At 36.3% G+C, this 19,004-nt stretch overlaps 2 protein-coding genes across 5 annotated transcripts; one reads left to right on the top strand and one right to left on the bottom strand.

Annotated features, from left to right (window-relative positions):
* Window positions 1-1,056: 1,056 nt before the first annotated feature.
* ninaC (STKc_myosinIII_N_like and MYSc_Myo21 domain-containing protein ninaC) lies at window positions 1,057-11,084 on the top strand. Of its 4 annotated transcripts, none has more exons than XM_034971475.2 (18): window positions 1,057-1,143; window positions 1,623-1,974; window positions 2,060-2,164; window positions 3,479-3,858; window positions 3,939-4,029; window positions 4,305-4,586; window positions 4,697-5,085; window positions 5,166-5,714; window positions 5,797-6,089; window positions 6,165-6,466; window positions 6,537-6,826; window positions 6,899-7,048; window positions 7,154-7,257; window positions 7,388-7,456; window positions 7,881-8,068; window positions 8,495-8,694; window positions 9,243-9,436; window positions 9,706-9,885. In XM_034971475.2, exons 2-18 carry the CDS (start codon window positions 1,684-1,686, stop codon window positions 9,732-9,734), a joined length of 3,906 nt encoding a protein of 1,301 aa, XP_034827366.1. In that variant the 5' UTR covers window positions 1,057-1,143; window positions 1,623-1,683; the 3' UTR covers window positions 9,735-9,885. The 4 variants fall into 4 exon arrangements, with proteins under 4 accessions (XP_034827366.1, XP_069355140.1, XP_034827349.1 ...); XM_069499039.1 differs by having other exon boundaries at window positions 9,312-9,436; XM_034971458.2 differs by having other exon boundaries at window positions 9,243-11,084.
* LOC117984837 (zinc finger protein 131-like) lies at window positions 10,208-18,809 on the bottom strand. Its single transcript, XM_034971502.2, has 6 exons — window positions 18,551-18,809; window positions 18,259-18,450; window positions 16,524-16,676; window positions 15,622-16,006; window positions 14,734-14,848; window positions 10,208-14,170 (listed from the first exon to the last, which is right to left on the bottom strand). Exons 1-6 carry the CDS (start codon window positions 18,731-18,733, stop codon window positions 13,954-13,956), a joined length of 1,245 nt encoding a protein of 414 aa, XP_034827393.1. The 5' UTR covers window positions 18,734-18,809; the 3' UTR covers window positions 10,208-13,953.
* Between the last annotated feature and the right edge of the window lie 195 nt (window positions 18,810-19,004).

Below are 19,004 nucleotides of genomic sequence, written 5' to 3' on the forward strand. Positions count from 1 at the left end.
TATACAATATGCAATTCAGTTCAGTTTACAGAAACCAAAGGACAACGCTGACGTCTCGAAAGAATATCGATCCCGCACCAGAAAAAAAACGCAGTGTTGGCAGACCCTACACTAGAAAGACAAAGAGCAAAGCTTTGGAGAGCAGTGTAATGCCGTCGGTTCTGCGCCTGATCTCTCTCTCGTAGCAAAATGTTGCCATTGCATCGAGCTATGGGAGTGACGGAATTGAGGGTGCATCTGTTTGCGCACACACTTGTTATATCTACACTATAATATATCCCGCGCAGATGACTAGGTATCCCAGTGATAGCAACACGATTGCCCGAATCAATCCTCGAACAAGGCTATTCGTTTTATTCCATGCATCTATCAGCCTACATGTGCCTACAACTGGACAACAACGCGCCACCACGGTATTCCGACTTCCTCATCAACTTACTTCTCGTCAACTTCATCGGTCTACCAAGATGGAGTTCGTCTTACAAGACGCCTACCGGTACGCAGGTACACAGACCGTTCGCATCGGTAATCGTTGGTTTCATGACAGACATGACCGACCCACTGCCACTTCAGCTTGCTTATATTCAGCCTTTTAACTATTAGTATAAGATTTGGAATACTCTACCCCAATCAGTGTTTCCTACCAATTACAATCTGGATATCTGTAAAACAAGAGTGAATAGGCATCTTTTAGGGCCTAGGCAAGCGCGTCCCATCTTAGGCCACATTACCACTTATGATTGTGGTCAAGCGTGGAATTATAGTGAATTTAAAAAATCGGCCAGTTCCGTTCTATGAATTTCTTCGTTCCGTATTTTCCGGAGAAATACCCGCGCGATATATCGCGCTGAGCTATGTATTTTCAATTTCCTGTTTTTCTGAAAACGAATCAAAATGGAGGTGAAAGAATAGAAAAGCCAACCCTTGCTCAAGGCCAGGAAAATTTCAGTAAGAATTGTCCTTTTATGATCTGTTTCAAAAATGATATGTATTTGCAAACAAAGCAACGGCAATAGCTAGTCGAGTAGTAACACTGTTACGAGGGATTACCGTCGATTTAATTCCTGAAGCCCCGGCACTTGCTAGGCGTCCCGTCGCGCAGCCTTCAGTACATCCCCGGACGCGTTGTGGTGCCGACGTTTGGTGAGCACATATTACTAAAATATATTATTTAAATTAAAAAAAATGGCAATTTTAAGATTTTTTGTGATGAGCAGTAGACAACAATTAAGGCTCATAGAAATATAAAGTAGGTACTTCCTACGAAGTACCTAGTACACGGTACAGTTTCCTAATTCCATGTTTAATCATATAAACTTACATGATAAGAACTGAAATCGTATTTGTCATAATGCGATGCCGATATAATAATTTAAGAACGTCCTAAACGCAAAGTGACCGTTCTTTTGACATTTTCTTTGTGGGTAAACACTCGGTAAACTGAAAGAAAGAAAGAAAGAAGCTAATAAATATTAATTCAGCATTTAAAGACGTTACAATGTTTGGCCTTTAGTCTTTACTTATATATATTTTTGGAATTTAAGATTGAACGAATTTTTTTTTACTTTGAAATAAATTAGTATTTTTTATATAATATAATAGTATTTGAACTTCGAACACAGGTCGCAAGTATTTTTATAAACCAAATAAAGTATTGAATCCCCGCATGACCAATCTCACAAAATGAAGGACGGTCTTAACATACCGTCCCTGCAGAGTCCCCAAGGCCGCTACTCCCTCGTAAAGAAACTTGGCACAGGGGTCTTTGGAGAACTTCACAAAGCCACGGATGGCCAAGCCGCTGGCAAAGAAGTTGCTGTTAAAATACTAACCCTTAAAGAAGAAACCGAACCACATATACACGAGGAATACAAGATATTACGGGATTTCACCCAACACCTTAATATAGTCGATTTTTATGGTGTATTCTGTGATAAATCTGATTATTCAAGGAAAATATGGTTTGTAATAGAGGTGAGTGGATATCTCAACCAAAAAAATATGTAAAACTTTAAATTCTCTTATAAATAATTATATACGCAAAAATATTACTTTACAGTTGTGCCAGTATGGATCTGTCATCGATATTGTCAGAAAACTCAAAGCAGCGGACAAAAAAATGTCCGAGGAGCACATAGCTTATATTCTGAAATATACGATCAAGGTAAGACCATATTCGACAGACTATAAACATGTCGTTCGTCACATCCGAGTCAAGAGGGCTGTTTATAAAACAAAGGGCCTGCCAGTCCAACTTTCAACGGCTGAATCAATTGGTAGTTACTTTGAATGCAAACTCAATTGTTCTCCGATCTGCGTCTGGGCGATTCCCTCTTGTAGCGTGACGTGGAATAAAATATTGCCCGGCGAATATCCACGTACGTTGAAATACTATCTAGGGCCATTACTTAAAATGCATGCCGCTTTATTTGATTCGCGACGGAACAGTCGAACTTGTCGATGTGAATGTCGGTGCGCGCCCGACAACACCGTGATGGCCCCCCATCGAGGCGCATCGCTCAATTATCGTAAATAATGCTCGCACACACAAGATATACGGACCTTTGCTGCGGTAGCCAACGATCCTCGATATCGTTTTCATCTATGTAAAACCTCCCTTACAGCCCTCGTTTGAGAGTTTTTAATCCCGAGCACAGATCAAGACGTTAAGCTTTAAAGAAGTTGCATAAAGTTAAATGCGTATTATCTTTATGCAAACCACTTGGTTCATCAATACAAGACAGTGCATCTTCTCTGTTTGGTACATTTTCATTGAATTGAAAAGCATATCCCGTGCGAATGCGAGTAGACTTTGTCAATTTCTAGGATTTCAACCGAGTTTGTGAGATTTGCATATTTCTAGGTAAAAAATAATACGATAAAATGTACTAGGATTTTGAACCTGTTCATATGCTCGATCTTGTGTAAAATTAAAAATAAATCACTAGCAACCATACGAGTAACCCGATAGTTGTGAACGCATTAACCGAGTGATATATCAAATAGTAGAGCGCAGACAGGTCGCGACAGATCTGCGCCCTGATGCGTATGCAAATAGCTCCCAATGAATCTCATGGGCGTGTGGACCGCTTGATTGACACTGACGTTTGTATCGTCGTCTCTTTAAAAGGGTGCTTTGTTGGCCGGTCCTGTTTATAATACTTTATTGGTATTAGTACTAATTCTCCATGTTGGTCCGTCGTCTTAAGTCCGTATAAAAGCTAGTGTTATAGAGCCGAGACTACATGCCTAGAACCGGACTCTCTCAGGACGAAGTGATTATCTTAATTTTTGATTTGACCAAACGTTTCTATATTGCTTTTATTTGACACGTTTCGCTTTGTTAAAAAAAATACATTTGATTTATTGATTTATTGAACAATATCCTAGGTACGCTTACAGCAACGCCAAATCGCATACCAAGTCAGAAGTATGGTATTTTGCCTAGTAATTTATGGTATTCATCATTTCCTTTCAGGGTGTATGTTATTTACATGAGAACAATATCATCCATCGCAACATACGATGTAACAATATTCTTATCACGAAAGATGGAGAAGTCAAAGTTACCGATTTTGGATTATCTTGTAAATTAAACGGAAGTGATGACATTACTAGAACGGTAATTGGATCACCGAGTTGGATGGCACCAGAAATGGTCGCCGGAGGTGGAGAAGGTTATGGCAATAGAGTTGATGTTTGGGCTTTAGGAATCAGCACAATTGAAATGGTCGATGGCAAAGCACCTTTTGAAAATATGCATCCTACCTGTGCACTGTTTCAAATCGTGAGAAATCCTCCCCCAGGGGTAGCAAAGCCGTCAATGTCGTCAAACGATATTAACGATTTCATTAATGAGTAAGTTAATGTATTATTCAGTTATAGGGTAGGTACCAACTATTTATTGAGTAACACAATTAATTAGACTTTCATTTCAGATGCCTCGAAAAAAATCCTGAGCATCGTCCATTTATGGCGGAGTTAGAAGAGCACCCATTTATACAGTCTGTACCGGAAAATGACTTCCATGTAAGATAATTAATATTATTAATTATTAATTACACTTATGATATATATGACTTTTGGATTTCATTTATCGCTTTGCTATCGTATCGAGTGCGGTTGTCAAATGAAAGGGGAGAAAATTTTGAGTTCATAAATATAAATATATGTTACAACATTAAAATATAGCAAGCGACAGAAAAACAATTTTACTATAATATTTCAGCGTTTATTAAGACGATTGTAGTCGGGTTTAAGTTTTCAACTTTATCTTGTTAAATTAATGACTATTTTTGTTGCAGCTGTCTACTGAGTTGAAAATGCTTGCAAACGACTTAATTGAGAAAGAAGTACCATTCAGATTTCCAGAAAGAATAATCAAAAATGGTCTCCTTATTAATGAAGGTGGTAAAGAACCTGAAGTAATGCAAGTTGAAGACCTTGCTGCTTTGGAACGATTAACCGAAGATAATCTTATTCGTGAACTTGAATTAAAATATCAAAAAGGCCACTTTATGTCATTTATTGGTGACGTCCTATTGATACTTAACCCAAACACCCATGAAGATATTTATAATGAAGAAGTAAATATGCGATGGTTATTGGTTGTAATAGTGTGATAACAAAAAAATCTATGATTTTTCTAAAACTAAAATTGCTTTTGAACTTATTAAAACTTATCTTTGCTTTTCAGTATCACAAAAAGTACGAATGCAAATCAAGATCTGATAACGCCCCTCACGTTTTTTCTGTGGCCGATAGTGCGTTCCAAGATGCTCTACATCATAACGAGCCACAATACATAATTTTTTCTGGAGAAAGTAAATCTGGAAAATCAACTTATATGACCCACACACTTTCTCATCTTACTTATTTAGGAGCCATGAAAAATAATACTGCAGAAAGAGTACAAAAAGCTACAAATGTTATTCAAGCCTGTATTAGCTCAGCGACTCCTCTAAACTCCAGCTCTACTCGAGGCATACTACAAGTTCAAGTAACTTATGGTACATCGGGAAAATTAAGCGGAGCTCTCTTTTGGTTATATCAGCTCGAAAAGTGGCGTGTATCATCGACGGACATGTAATAAACCTTTTACCTTAAAAAATACTAGATGTAATTTATGAAACTGTGGTCTTTACTTAAACTTTATCATGTTTCAGGACTCATGCCAATTTCAATTTACTTTATTATTTTTATGACACTCTTGAAGCAAAAAATAGACTGGATGAATTTTGTTTGGAAAGAAATAGAAAACATCGATATCTAAGAATTTTAGACGAACCGTCAAGAACAGCAAAAGGTGTGCGGGAAACTCCGCGGGACAATGTTAAAAAGTATGAAGAATTTATTGAAAACTTAAGAATATTGGACTGGGAAGAGGAGGACATAAAATTTCTCGAAACTGTTTTAGCAGCAATTCTCATTTTGGGTAATGTAAGATTTAGGGATGGAAAACATGGTTCAGCTGAAATAGAAAATGTTGAAGAAGCAAAAAAAGTATCCAAACTGTTATCCTTAGAAGAAGTAAAGTTTCTTTGGGCACTCCTAAATTACTGCCTTATTGAAAACGGTTCTGCCGTTAAACGGAAACATTCAACTGATGAAGCGAGAGACGCAAGAGATACATTAGCAAGTGCTCTCTATAAAAGACTCGTTGATTGGTTAATCAATCTAATTAATGCAAAATTGTCATTTATGCGAGCTGTCTTGTAAGTATGCCTGTTGGGAAACAGAAATATACCTTTATATTTGTAACTTATGTTTGAGATACTAATTTAATAATTTTTTCAGTGGCGACAAATATTCTGTAAGCTTATTGGATATGTTTGGATTTGAATGTTATCATAGGAACCGTTTAGAACAATTGATAGTAAACACTACTAATGAACAGATGCAATTTTTATACAACCAAAGAGTATTTGCCTGGGAAATGCAAGAAGCGGCTGAAGAAGAGGTGCCAGTGACGGATTTAATGTTTTATGATAACAAAAATTCTGTCGACCAATTGATGGGAAAACCTCTTGGAATTTTTCACATTTTGGATGAAGCCAGTCGCGCTGGCAATGGACAAGAGTTTATCATGAGTAAGTAAATAAACCAGTTCAAACAAAAATATTATGAATGATATTAGATAATTAACCTTTAAAAATATTTTTCAGCAACAGTTAAATCTAAATGTAAGGGACCATATGTAAAGCTTTCTGGGACTCACGAATTCTGTGTTGCACATTACACTGGTAAAGTAAATTATGACGCGCGAGAAATGGCTGATAAAAACAAAGATTTCCTCCCACCTGAAATGATTGAAACTATGAGAGCATCAACTAATATTACATTGCAGCAATTATTCAAAAATAAACTCACCAAAACTGGTAATCTTACTGCAGCCTCTAACCAAAGTTCATCAGCAACGTCTTCAAGATCGAAAACTGAAAAAGAACAGGAAAATATTAAAGCCAGGGTATGGAGTTACACTTAAAGGTAATTTTCGTAATATGGATATTATTCTATACTTACTAAATATTTTGCAGAAGTTCAACACGGTTTCCAAGGGTCAGTATTCACAAATTCGTAGAATGAGGACTGCTGCTGCGACATACAGGGCCGCAAGCTTAGAGCTCCTTAAGCAACTCTCCATAGGCCCTGGTAGCGGAGGAACAAACTTCATAAGATGTATAAGAACAGATTTAACTGACAGCCCTTATGGATTCCAAACCGAATTGGTGAGACAACAAATCCGAGCCTTGGCTGTCTTAGATACGGCTAAAGCACGCCAAAGAGGATTTTCATATCGCGTTCCTTTTGCTGAATTCATTCGAAGGTAAGGAAGGTATTATCATTTTCCTTTACTTGAAAGTAAAAGTTTCTTCAACTGTATTTTTTTTTTCACCAGATATCGCTTCTTAGCCTTCGATTTTGATGAAAATGTTGACGAAACGGCTGACAACTGCAGATTGTTAATGATTCGTCTAAAAATGGAAGGTTGGGAACTGGGCAAAACGAAAGTCTTCTTGAAATATTACAATGAGGAATTTTTAAACAGGTAAATAATTTATAAATATGATTACATACAAACGTTCAATGGAAATGAAAATTCAAAATTATGAATATTTCAATCAATTTAAATATATCTTATTTGTAAACACAGGTTATATGAAACACAAGTGAAGAAAATCATAAAAGTACAAAGCATGATGCGTCTTTTCTTAGCAAAGAGGAATGCTGTTAAAAATAAATCAAAAAATTTGCACGGTCAGTGGCTAGCTCTACAAAGCTCTCTATAATTCCAACCTAATAATATTTTCTTTGGGATGCTTAATTTCTTATTAGATTTTTAGGACCTTTTTGAATTACCTTAAATAAATATCGGCATTGATTTCAGTACAAGAATTAAAGAAACAAAAAACAGTCGATGTATCTGAAGAAGAAGCTGCATTGCGGATTCAGAAAGGTAACGTAAATACAAACTGAAAGGTTAATCCAGGGACAAATCTAGTGGCGTTATGGCAGTGTTTTCAATATTCTACTCTAAGATATTTTCTTCACACGCCTACCTACAGCACGTTTAACCCATTCATAGAGTCATCCATCTTACACTACATAATCATTTACCACTAATCACTTACCGTTAGATGAAATCATTGCTTAGCGTTAACTTGCGATATAAAAATTCCTCTTCATTTGTACCATAAATTACTTGATTTTATTTTTGAAGCTGAAGTTTTCTGCTACTGTCATGAAATTGTTGAAAATGATCCTCTTCTATTTTTTATAACTGTTCATATGCATTAAGGGTCGACTTTTCATTCCCCGTCATCCTTTAACTATTGAAAAACCAGCTTTACCTTTACAAAAAATGACCTTTAAATTCACAGCTTACAGAGGATACGTAGTACGCAAAGCATACGGACCAATTGTGAACAAGTCTACCGGAGAGATCGACGAGGTAACCGCTAGATTCCTGAAGCGATTTGCCAGGAAATGGAAGAGTCGATCAATGTTCCAAGTTCTATTACAGTATAGAGCTTTACGGTATCAGGACTTGGTACACTTTTCGCAACAGGTGGGTATAGAAATTATCTTAATTTACTTAATGTATGAGGCAACATTTTTACAAAAACTACTTTTAAATGTTCCCTCCTAAAGATAGTAAAATTCTAAAAAGTCAAGTAAAATTTTAACACAACCCAAATAACGGGACAGTATGGCTAATTCCATTGTACACAAACTCTAAACCAAACTAAAATGACACGTCTAAATCTATTGCTATCCCTTTCAAAATGTTGCTTGCGGAAAAGGATAGCAATAGATTAATTTAGTTTCGTTTAGAGATTGAGTACAAGAGAATTGGCCCCATTGACGACTATTATATTTTCAAAAACAACTTACTTTATCTAGAGTAGGAGTAATAGATATGATCTCTTCTAAAAGTAGCACTTAGCACTTTTCCAAACATACTAACCATTTACAAATTACCTTAAATTTTTAGGTACACATTTACAATCAGGCTGTTGTTGAAGCTCTTCTTAACACCAGTTCATCCGTGCTCCTCGATCGAGTGGATCCTCATGCCAAGGAAAAAAATTACCTTGGCTCTGGGCCGCCCACTGTTTGGAAGCTTCCCTTCCGAATGGACCAAATACAGTTTTACGATACATCGCATATGTGCGACCCTTCAGTTAAGAGCACGTAAGTTGAGTAGGGAGATGTTGCAAAATTTTGTTAAATGGGGTTTTAAATATTATTCCTACTTACCCACATTTATCAAATCGTTTGTCTTGGTTTACTTAAACCTAATTGTTATATCTTACCCCTACTCTTCTAACAAACGTTGTAGTAGTTGTATATTTATACAACGCTTCTTTCGAATGTCAAATTACACATCACAAAAAGAGAGAAATTATTGGTGTACCTATTCACTGCGCTATAGCTTATACAACGTTTATTAGTAAGGTCGTAGATGTTTCAAATATACCACTTAGGTATCTACTTAAATCAAATACAAACAAACTATACTTCCGTTGCCAAATATCGAGTTAATCCATCTAGGTTACTTACCTCCTTTTAAGATTTTATCCAGCGGTAGAGAACATCTCTCTCTACCTTTCAGCTAACTTGACATTTGACAACACAAGTATACCCATTTTCTATTTAACAATGAATAATAATCATTCACGATAGTCCAAAGTCATGAAATTATGAAATGTGTAATTCTATAAATTGGTTTCTCATTGTAGGGACACATTTGCAAGTCCATATGACTCCGACAGTGAACAGTGGGATGAACCTTTGAAACGTCGTTGCAGCGCGGCGCAAACGGAACCGTTCAAGGCATCAACGAGCACGCAGACTCTTCTTACAATACCGTTCTGCAGAGATCCCACTATACCTGTGCCAACGTTACCGCCGGAAGACTCAATACATTCAAGACGTGAGAGCTTCAACAAACCTGTTATTTATAAGAGACCACCATGCGTTTCCCCCCAAAGCTATTATCAACCACCCGTTCCTTGGTCAAGTGGAGGTAGCGACACCAAAATTTTAGAAAACACCGACTATCGTAGAGGGAGTAACGCGTTAGGTTACTCAGTAAACAAAAGCGATTTGCCCAACCCCGTTAGTGAACTCCAAGCCCTGGCTAAATATTCAAGGGGTCCCAGAGACGATGACGATGATGATGATCCTCCGTTTAATTTCCAGGCGATGCTCAAGAAGACACCGAAGAATAGAGCCTCCATGAAAAGACACGGGGAAATTAAAGATTCATACGATAGCCCATCGAGGAATCCATCTCATAATAATAGGATGTACATGAATAAAAACGACGACTCATACAATAGACCCTCAAAGAATTCTTCAAATATGAGAGGCTATAATAATAGACACGAAGAAACGTTTGAAGATTCGTTCGACCGCAATTCCTATGGAGCAGCTGTTCCTAAGCGGAACTTAATTTCGCCTAGCCAAGAAACTTTCGTAAATATGTCTCCAGCACATTCTGTTTCTTCCAATAGAGGACCTCCAAGATACGAATACGATAGAAACGCCCGTAATTTTGAAGATTCCAATAATTATAGGAAGAAAGACTTTCGAGACGATCGTGGCTACATGGACAACAAGAACCACATGGAAACGATTGAAATTGCACCGGGTTTAACTATAGAGGGTGAAGTAGCAGATCTATAAAAATTAAAACCCAAAATTCTCGTCGTAAAAAATATATTTAATCTCCATTTAGTTTTTTAAGAAGCATACATACTGCTCTCTATATTATTATATTACCAGGATTAAAATTTTGACTTTGCCATATTAAAGCCATAAATTACGTGTTTTAGTACAAAAAATCAGTGGCGAGGCTAGGATCAGTGGTAGGATTTAAATAAACTTGATAATAATGACTTCGATTTTAACCCCGTGGTGTACCTAGCTACTCCACTGTATACATTTATTTGTTATCCGTTAGTAATAATTTTCTCAATAGAGTTAAGTATATTAAATTGATTTCAAAATTTAAAGCATTGCCTAAATTTTTTCACTTACAAATACACTCACTTCATAGAAAAATATGTCATTTTTAGTCTCCTTATTGTATAAGCTTATTCGAAATTGCTTTGGTAACTTATTAATTAGGTACTTAAATATTTAAATGTATATCAATATAGAAACAAGTTAGATGTGTGGTCCGCAAGGATGGCTATGGTCTAAATGTCTACATAAAGTATAAAAAATTGTTTTTTTAATATAGGTGAACCTGAGTAAAAAAAACTGTTATCACATATTTACTCTTATATCTAGAAATATAATGTTAGCGGTTATTTCAAGAGCAAAATTATGAATTGCTAATAGTTTTATCATATTATTCCAAATACAATAATTTCTGAAATAGGTATCACAATTAATTCAATAGTCAATTATCGTTTTAAAATTTTACGTATATTATACATTTATGTACCCTTATCAATTTATGAAGCTCTGAATACTTGTTTGTACGATTTGATATGTATTCCATAAGAATTCTTCATAAATAGTTTAATATCTTTTTTTTAAATATAATTAAATACCTTTTGTGTGTAAGCTGACTATGGAGTATAATTTCAATAAAATGAAATTTTCTCTCAGTAGAAGAATATACTACGGCAATTTGTGTTAAATGCTAGTAAACAATTCAAAATGGCGCCAGTACTATAAATTGTATTTATTCCCTATTCCAATAGTAAGCGATAAAATTAACCTAACCGACCTAAGGCTCGGTATCCTCCAAAGCGAGATGGGGCGACCAATCTAATAAATAATCAAATAATACATGATGTGTTAATTTCTTCACAATAACGATTGGACTGCTAAACACATATTTGCTCCGCTCCGCTCTTCCTAAGTGGAAACCGGAAAAAAGAGAGGTTTTGTTTTGTTCCCTATGCAAGGGTTAGATCAGAATAATATTATATTGATAAGTAACTACTACTGGTTTAATAATATTGAATGTTTCGCCTTTAATTGATTTGTTTATTGGCAAAACTGGCAAACAATGATTATAAACAATGACACGTAGTTTGTGTTAGGTAATTTGACACTTTAATACGCTTTTTATAAAATGTTCTGATAAACTGAATGTATTATTATAAATAATTGTTCCAAAACCACTCCAAATATATTATAAATAGTTATACAAAATACACTCTTTTTTTTTCTTATACAATCCCTATATTTAATGTATATTATTTTGCGACACAACACATTTGTATATATGATTTTTTGGATGCTAAGCTTATAATATAAACGTTTATAAACAAGCAAGTTGCTTTTTCCGAACCCGCAAACTGTTCAGTAATAATATTATATTCGTTTTGATAAGTTTAGGCCTTGTCGACATACTGACAAAATACAATTCTAACTGATAGTTTTATTTCTAGAAATCACATCCTAAACTTATTGCCCAGTATTTTATATCTACGCTCATTTTTAAAATTACGGTATAAAAATATCTTCTTATACTTAATTATAATCCTAAGCTCTATATTTCAGTCAATATCAGATAGATTAGATTGAGTAAGGATTTTAAAGATTGAGAAACAAGAAGTCATGACTTAACAAGACAGTATGTTTGTAATGTAAAATATTGTTTGTAATGTAAAGGAGAGAAACATTAAGGGTCTGAAGACTACCCTCAAACTAATTACCTAGGTTCTGTAAAATAAAGTGATGGCCATTTTTAACCAATTTGCCAAAGAGGAGGTATTAAATCCGGAGCGTATATTTTTAATAGGGAGTTAATGAGATACTGGTGTTCTCACACCAACAGAACTTTCATGGTTTTTAAGAATTTATCTATCCGCTCCTTGAAAAAGTCCAAACAGGTTATTTCATAAGACACAGGGGCTTAGGGACACAGCAAAAGCTAGCAACAAGCCATCGATTAAATTAGGCAGACTTTTTTAATTCGGAAAAAATGTGGAACACTTCTTTAAAACAGGAACAACCAGGGAACAACATCATGACATCTTAGAAACAGGAATGTAACATTTTTAAATGGCGGTTTAATAGACTAATTTTAGTTAGATGATTTGAAGAAATAAATTGATGACTTGTTTGTCGACTTGATTCGACTTTAATTATGGACCTTAATCGACTAAATATTTTGACTTGATTGTGTTGAGATCATTAGATTATACACGTACAAAAATAACACTTTGCCTTATTAATAAAGAGAAAATCACTAAATTATTAATTTTATTCACTATCTTATATTTAGACGATTAATATGTTAGTTAATATCATGTTCTGACATGGCATAAGCAAACTAAACTAAACTGTGTATTACAATAAAAAATATGGATGGTTTTATAATTGAGTAAAAATAATAATGTTAACAACTGGCCATAATGCAGACTTTACTGGCCTCATATTATGGCAAAATAAATTTAAGGGTGCAATCACATCGCGTGCACATTTTTGACCATAAAAATATATATAATATATATAATGTGTATTATAAATTGAGCCTTATACATTTCACTACAGCACAATAAATGTGCAATATACCCTCTTTTTGATGTGTTTTGAAAGTTACTTAGACATAAAATTAGTTTTTTTTCTTTAGAGTCTGCAATTAGATAATATAAAAATATAAGTGACATTTTATATAATTTCCTTATCATTTCAATGATGCACATCATATTATAATAAAAAACTTGTATGTAAAAATATAAGTTCAAATTTTATTTTGTACCAAGGACTGGTTACTGTGTATATAAGCTCTGATGAATTGGCAGTAATATATATTTGAGTATTATCTTTAGATTTAATACGAAATTATACCTTAAAAAAACCTAATGTCTTCTGAGCAGTATTGCTATCCAGTATGCCCACTTGTCCCACAAAGTGCGAAAACTAGGGTTCGTTCAAAATAAATACTATATGCATGAGCCTCTATCCACGAGGGGGTACAGCTATCAAGTATCGTATCACGGTAAACATAGCTTAATTATTATTGGTCTTCTCGACATTAATGGTATTAGACATGTCCACTTTGCTCAGCAACTGTGTAATGCTTGGCTCATTCAAAGTCAACACTGCAGAGCCTCAACCATCACTCAAGTGAGTTGCACACCTCCTCGTCATGAACAGCGGCAGCTTACAATATCAGGTGTCATAAACATACCCTAGTATTGCTATCCAATATGCCTACTTGCCTTAACAACTGCGCAACACGGATCATTGAGCGTGAGCTCGGTATGTATACCTTCTTATTACAACGAACGAGCAAGTACTCACTTCTCGTGAGTATCAAATATGGTACCAACAAAACGAACATGCCCTACCTACTTGGTCTTCTCGGCAGTGTTGACGAAACGAAGAAACGACAATCATGCCTTAAAAAACTTTGAAACACTAGGCTTGTTCGTTATCGCATGAGACTCCATTTAATTTGTACGAACACATAAACATACCCTAGTCGGTCTTTTCGGCAGTATTACCATCAGAAATGCCCACTTGTCCCAGCAGCTGCGCAACGCTGGGCTCGTTGAGCGTGAGCACGGCATGCGCCTCCACCATCACGACGAGCGAGTTGCGCGCTTCCTCGTGCGGCACGCCATGCGCGCGGGTGGCGTGCGAGTACCACGCGCCGGTCGACGGCAGGATCGAGACGCACCATTTGCACGACAGTCTGAAAAAATGCGCCGAATTGTGAACCTCCTTTTTGGAAGCCACTATCATAACAACCTGTCGCCAGCTCACTACTGAGTACGGGTCTCCTCTCAGAATGATAAGGGTTTGGCTTATAACCCTTCAACCACACTGGCAGACTGTGACACACCTTTGAGAACATTATGGAGAACTCTCAAGCATGCAGATTCCTCATAGTGTTTTGCTTCACTGTCAGAGCAAGTGATATTTAATTTCTTAAAACGCACATAACTCCAATAAGGTAGAGGCGAGTGCCCGGAATCAAACCCCCAACCTCCCGAATAGGTGGCGGACGTGAGACGTCTTAACCACTAGGCTATTACAGCTCTGTTTGTGGAAGTCAGTCACACATAATCAGAAAACTTTGTCACACTGACTCAACAAATATTAGAAAAAAAAATTAAGTGAACATAATTTTAAAAAAAGCGTACAAGTACCTATGGCTTAATAACCTCAATCTTTGTGACTCAGCTCCAAAAATTGAGTCATTTATAATTGTTTAAATAAATTCAGTACGAAACTATACCACGTTACTATACATACCTGTTAGTCATATGTCTAGACTTGACATGTCTTCTCCTATACCCCCAGCTATTGTACACTCGAGGGCAAAAAGGGCACGGGAATGACGGGTTTGCATAGCAGGTACTGGTTTTGTCTAAAATTTTATTAAAAACTGTATCATTAAAAAAAATTGTATCACAACCCATATCATAAATGAGAAAGTGTGTTTATTTGTTGATTTGTTTTTCAATCACGTCGCAACGAAGCAACGGATTGACGTGATTTCTTACATGGGTATTAGCACGGAACAGAAAAATTAGTTACAGACTCTGAGTGACAGGCTACTATTTATCCTGGTAAATCAAAGAGTTCCCATGGGATTTTTAAAAACCTGAATCCACGTGAACCAATTCGCGGGCATCAGCTAGTTTGGAATAATTTAGTTTGGGTAGTATTGTAGAAGTGCCTTCATCAAATGGTAGAGCAATGTAAACCTTACACTAAAATGCCATAACATTGCATTATTTTCAAAGACGTCCACGGCTTGCTGTAGATCTCTGCAGGGACGACCCTAAAACTGCTGTCTATCCACCTAAACCAAGTGGGAGAGGGGGGGGGGGGGGGGGGAGAGGCCTTTCAACAAGTGCCTACCTGCCACTTCAACTTCGCGTTGTCTTAGATCCACCTACACCAAGTGGGAAGGGGGACAGAGAGAGAGAGGCCTGTCAACAAAATAACTGCCTACCTGCCACGTCAACTTCGCGTTGTCTATTCACATACACCACACACCACATATGGGTGGGGGGGGGGGGAGGGTCTGTCAACTTTAACTTCGCAACCTATTGGGCTATGATGAATATTCTGGTTCTTCTATAGATCATAAATTCACAAGAAACTGTATTTTATAAGCAAAAAGTAAAGATTTACCTTTAACGCTCTGAGCCTCACTAGAAACAAAATTCATATTCCCTGTTGTTATACTCAAAGACTCAACAATAGTCCCACTCTGTAGTACATTTTCTACTTCTTTGTCAATCTCTATCTCTTTTTCCTCTTCCAGTTCCACATTTTTCTCACTGACAACATTTAAACATGGCTGTGTACTGCTCACCTCGTTAATACACTTCTTTACACTGCGTTCGGTAGGTAAAGTGGTACATACAGTTTTGTTAGTTTTTGGTACATTCTCAGAGCTAATTGGAAACTTTTTTTCTAAGCTATCATCTAGGACTGCTATGTCTGTATCATTGGTGCTATCTCCTGAATAGTCTGTTAACGGTGAGTCTACGGGTTCAACTTTGGGCACTATATTCTGAAAAGATTAAATTAAAAAATTTGAAACTGCACAAACACTAATTTTCGACTCTTCAATATTTGATATGTATACAAATAAATAAGGACCATTGTAGATATACCATAACCTGATTCTACAATGAGATAGACTTATAATTACAATTGTTACTCACTAGATGATGCAAATTGCAATGCAAATTCGTTCTTATTGCTTTAGATTTTTAAAAATCCTGTGGGAACTTAAGGATAAAAAGGAGCCTATATCCTTCCCCAGGATGCAAGCAATCTCTGTACCAAATTTAGTCAAAATCGGGTGAATAGATGGGGTGTGAAAAGCTAGCAGGCAGACAGACAGACAGACACACTTTCGCATTTATAATATTAGAGTTTTTTTTATTGAAAATTGTAATAAGCTTTGAGATAGTGTTCCTGAGGCTAGTCTTATTTTAATCACACAGGATTATGAATGTATGTATATGTTTTTGTTTTTTACCTTATATCTCTAAAACTTTACCTTATATATCTAAAATACTTACAGAGTTTTTAGAAATATCAGAATTAGTGATTGCGACCACAGTATCAAGTTTTGATAAACATGGACTTGGTTTCTTGTGACTTTTGTTATTATTATCCTCCTGTTCACTTTTTTTTCGCTTTTTGGGTACAGTTTGTGTAGATGTAGCTGTTTTCTGCAATATAAAATAATTAACATCGTCAACAGTAATTGTTGAGTTAAAAACATACTGCAGGTGCATGCGCTGACTGATATCTATTACCACTAAGCCACACTCAAGAGTTAATATGGGGTTGCTATAGAGTACAATACCATCCATTGGGATAGGGGGCAGTAAAGGGGGTGCTCCTGAAACTCTAAGTTAAAATTTCAGAGCTCGAAAATCATTTTTTTAAATAAAATTAATCACTTTAATCACAATTAGCATTATTAGAATAAACTAAACAAACACAATACAAAATCGCAAAATACAATAGATACTGTCATAGGTTACCACCGTTAACACCTGTAATACTTTTTTTTTTACTGATTTTACGGCTCTGGGTTCTAATCTATAATACTTTTGCTGCTGCTGTACCTACAGACTACAGACCAGTAAAGTAAACTTTTTTTTCTAAACGGCTTTAAAGCGAGTCTTCTGGCGTAGCCTGTTTTAAAAAACTTAAGGATTGGGTAGGTTAGGGGGGGGGGGGTTTATCCCCTTCTAACCTAACCATTCCGAGTCGGAGTGCCCCAAGTCCCGAGCTCGCTTCGCTCGCTCTTGATGGTGGGAGCGGGGGGGAGGAAAGAGACCCCCCACCATAGTGGTGGTCTCTTCTCGTCGACCGGGGCCCGTCGACCGGGGCCCGTCGACGGAGCCCCGCTACGCGGGGCTCCTTTTTTCTGGGTGGTAAAAAAAGAAATAACCCACGAAGGGGATGGCGGGGTCTTACAGACCCCGCCATCCCCTTCTAACCTAACCCTTCCGAGTCGGAGTGCCCCAAGTCCCGAGCTTGCTTCGCTCGCTCTTGATGGTGGGAGCGGGGGGGAGGTATAGATTAGAACCCAGAGCCGTAAAACCAGTTAAAAAAAAAGTATCTTGCTAAGTTTACTTTATTGGTCTTTGGTTCCCAGCAAGATTATTATAGATCCCAGAGCCGTAAAACCAGTTTAAAAAAAAGTATTATAGGTTTATGTTTTGGTAATCTTTATATGTGTTCGTAGTTCATACTTTGCAGTTTTGTGTTTCTAAAAATGCTAGGGACCTAATTAATTTCATTTTATTTACATAAATCTGTATAAAATACGCGATTACGTGTCTTGAAATTAAGAAATTACGTAAAGATCAGTGCAAATTAATATCTTTCCAGTGAATATTAACGAAATCTATGTAGTAATCGTGTTTTCTATTTATAATGTTAATCATTTTAAAATTGTATAAATGTCTATAAATACGTGTCTCCGAAACTTGAAATTACAGATATGTAAAGTGCAAATGAACCTCTTTATACTGAATATTACCGCTATACCTATATAGTATAATATTCGTGAATAAATAGTGGTGAACCTTTCTATAGTGGAGCCGTTAATATTATATATCCAAGCTAGTCAAATATAGATTTACTATTAATGGACTTTTTGTCACAAGTTATTAGTTTTGTTGTCACAAACGAGTCTAATAATGCTGCACACTGAAACTTCCTAATAGCATGTGGTGAGACAGTCGAATTGTTGATAGGTAATTTAGTTTGGTCTTACCACTAAAAATAATTTCCTACCTCATCGTCACGTACAGTGTCGCTTCCAGTAGATAGTCCACATATCCTCAAAGCTTCGGCAGTCTTCAACAGAACAGGTAAAAACTCCTCAGTCACATTGACTTCACCGTTGTACATGAACCTCAAAAGAGTCCGTAAAGAATCCGTATTGATGTCGTGAAGCACTATAATTGGATCTTTGTGGGGGTTTTGCTGCGAAATATAAGAGTGGGCGTCAAGACAAAAATTTCAACCTCCAAATCGTACTAAATTAGTACTGCAGACTTTCGGTATTAATAGTATGTGTACACACCTGAAATATCCCTTTGAAAACGGTGCTATTTGCTGAAAGAATAACTTTGTGGGCCTTAAAACTGTGCCCTTCAGACACAAGTGTTACATCCGATAAACTTTCGTCCTTAAATAACTCTTTGACGTTAGTTAAAATATTACTCTGATATCCATTCCATTTTAAACTAATTTCTTGGTTTGCCATTATGCGTCGACATGCAAAATGCTTGTTTAATGAAGAAAAAAGGAAAACAAACAAAAATGCGTGTAGACAACCACGGTGAATAGATAGAAAGAAAACAACTGTGTTGCAATTTAAAAAAAATCATGAAATAAATATTGCACAGACTACAAAACTACATTTTAAGAAAAGTAGGAAAGCCTTCGCATACCGGTCCTTGGCGAGACGGGTAACATTGATATGCCTTGATCCAAGGCCTTGATCAATATGGGTCAAATCTGATTTTAACGGTTTT

Source organism: Maniola hyperantus, chromosome 1 (genome assembly GCF_902806685.2).
Source record: "Maniola hyperantus chromosome 1, iAphHyp1.2, whole genome shotgun sequence".
Lineage (NCBI taxonomy): Eukaryota > Metazoa > Arthropoda > Insecta > Lepidoptera > Nymphalidae > Maniola > Maniola hyperantus.

Coding starts and splice junctions, on each gene's coding strand:
- ninaC (XM_034971458.2), top strand. CDS start 1,684: ATGAAGGACGGTCTTAACATACCGTCCCTGCAGAGTCCCCAAGGCCGC. Junction 7,258..7,387: donor TAAATCAAAAAATTTGCACG/GTCAGTGGCTAG, acceptor CATTGATTTCAG/TACAAGAATTAAAGAAACAA. Junction 8,069..8,494: donor TGGTACACTTTTCGCAACAG/GTGGGTATAGAA, acceptor TTAAATTTTTAG/GTACACATTTACAATCAGGC.
- LOC117984837 (XM_034971502.2), bottom strand. CDS start 18,733: ATGGCAAACCAAGAAATTAGTTTAAAATGGAATGGATATCAGAGTAAT. Junction 18,451..18,550: donor TTTTCAAAGGGATATTTCAG/GTGTGTACACAT, acceptor TATATTTCGCAG/CAAAACCCCCACAAAGATCC. Junction 16,007..16,523: donor CTGATATTTCTAAAAACTCT/GTAAGTATTTTA, acceptor TAATCTTTTCAG/AATATAGTGCCCAAAGTTGA.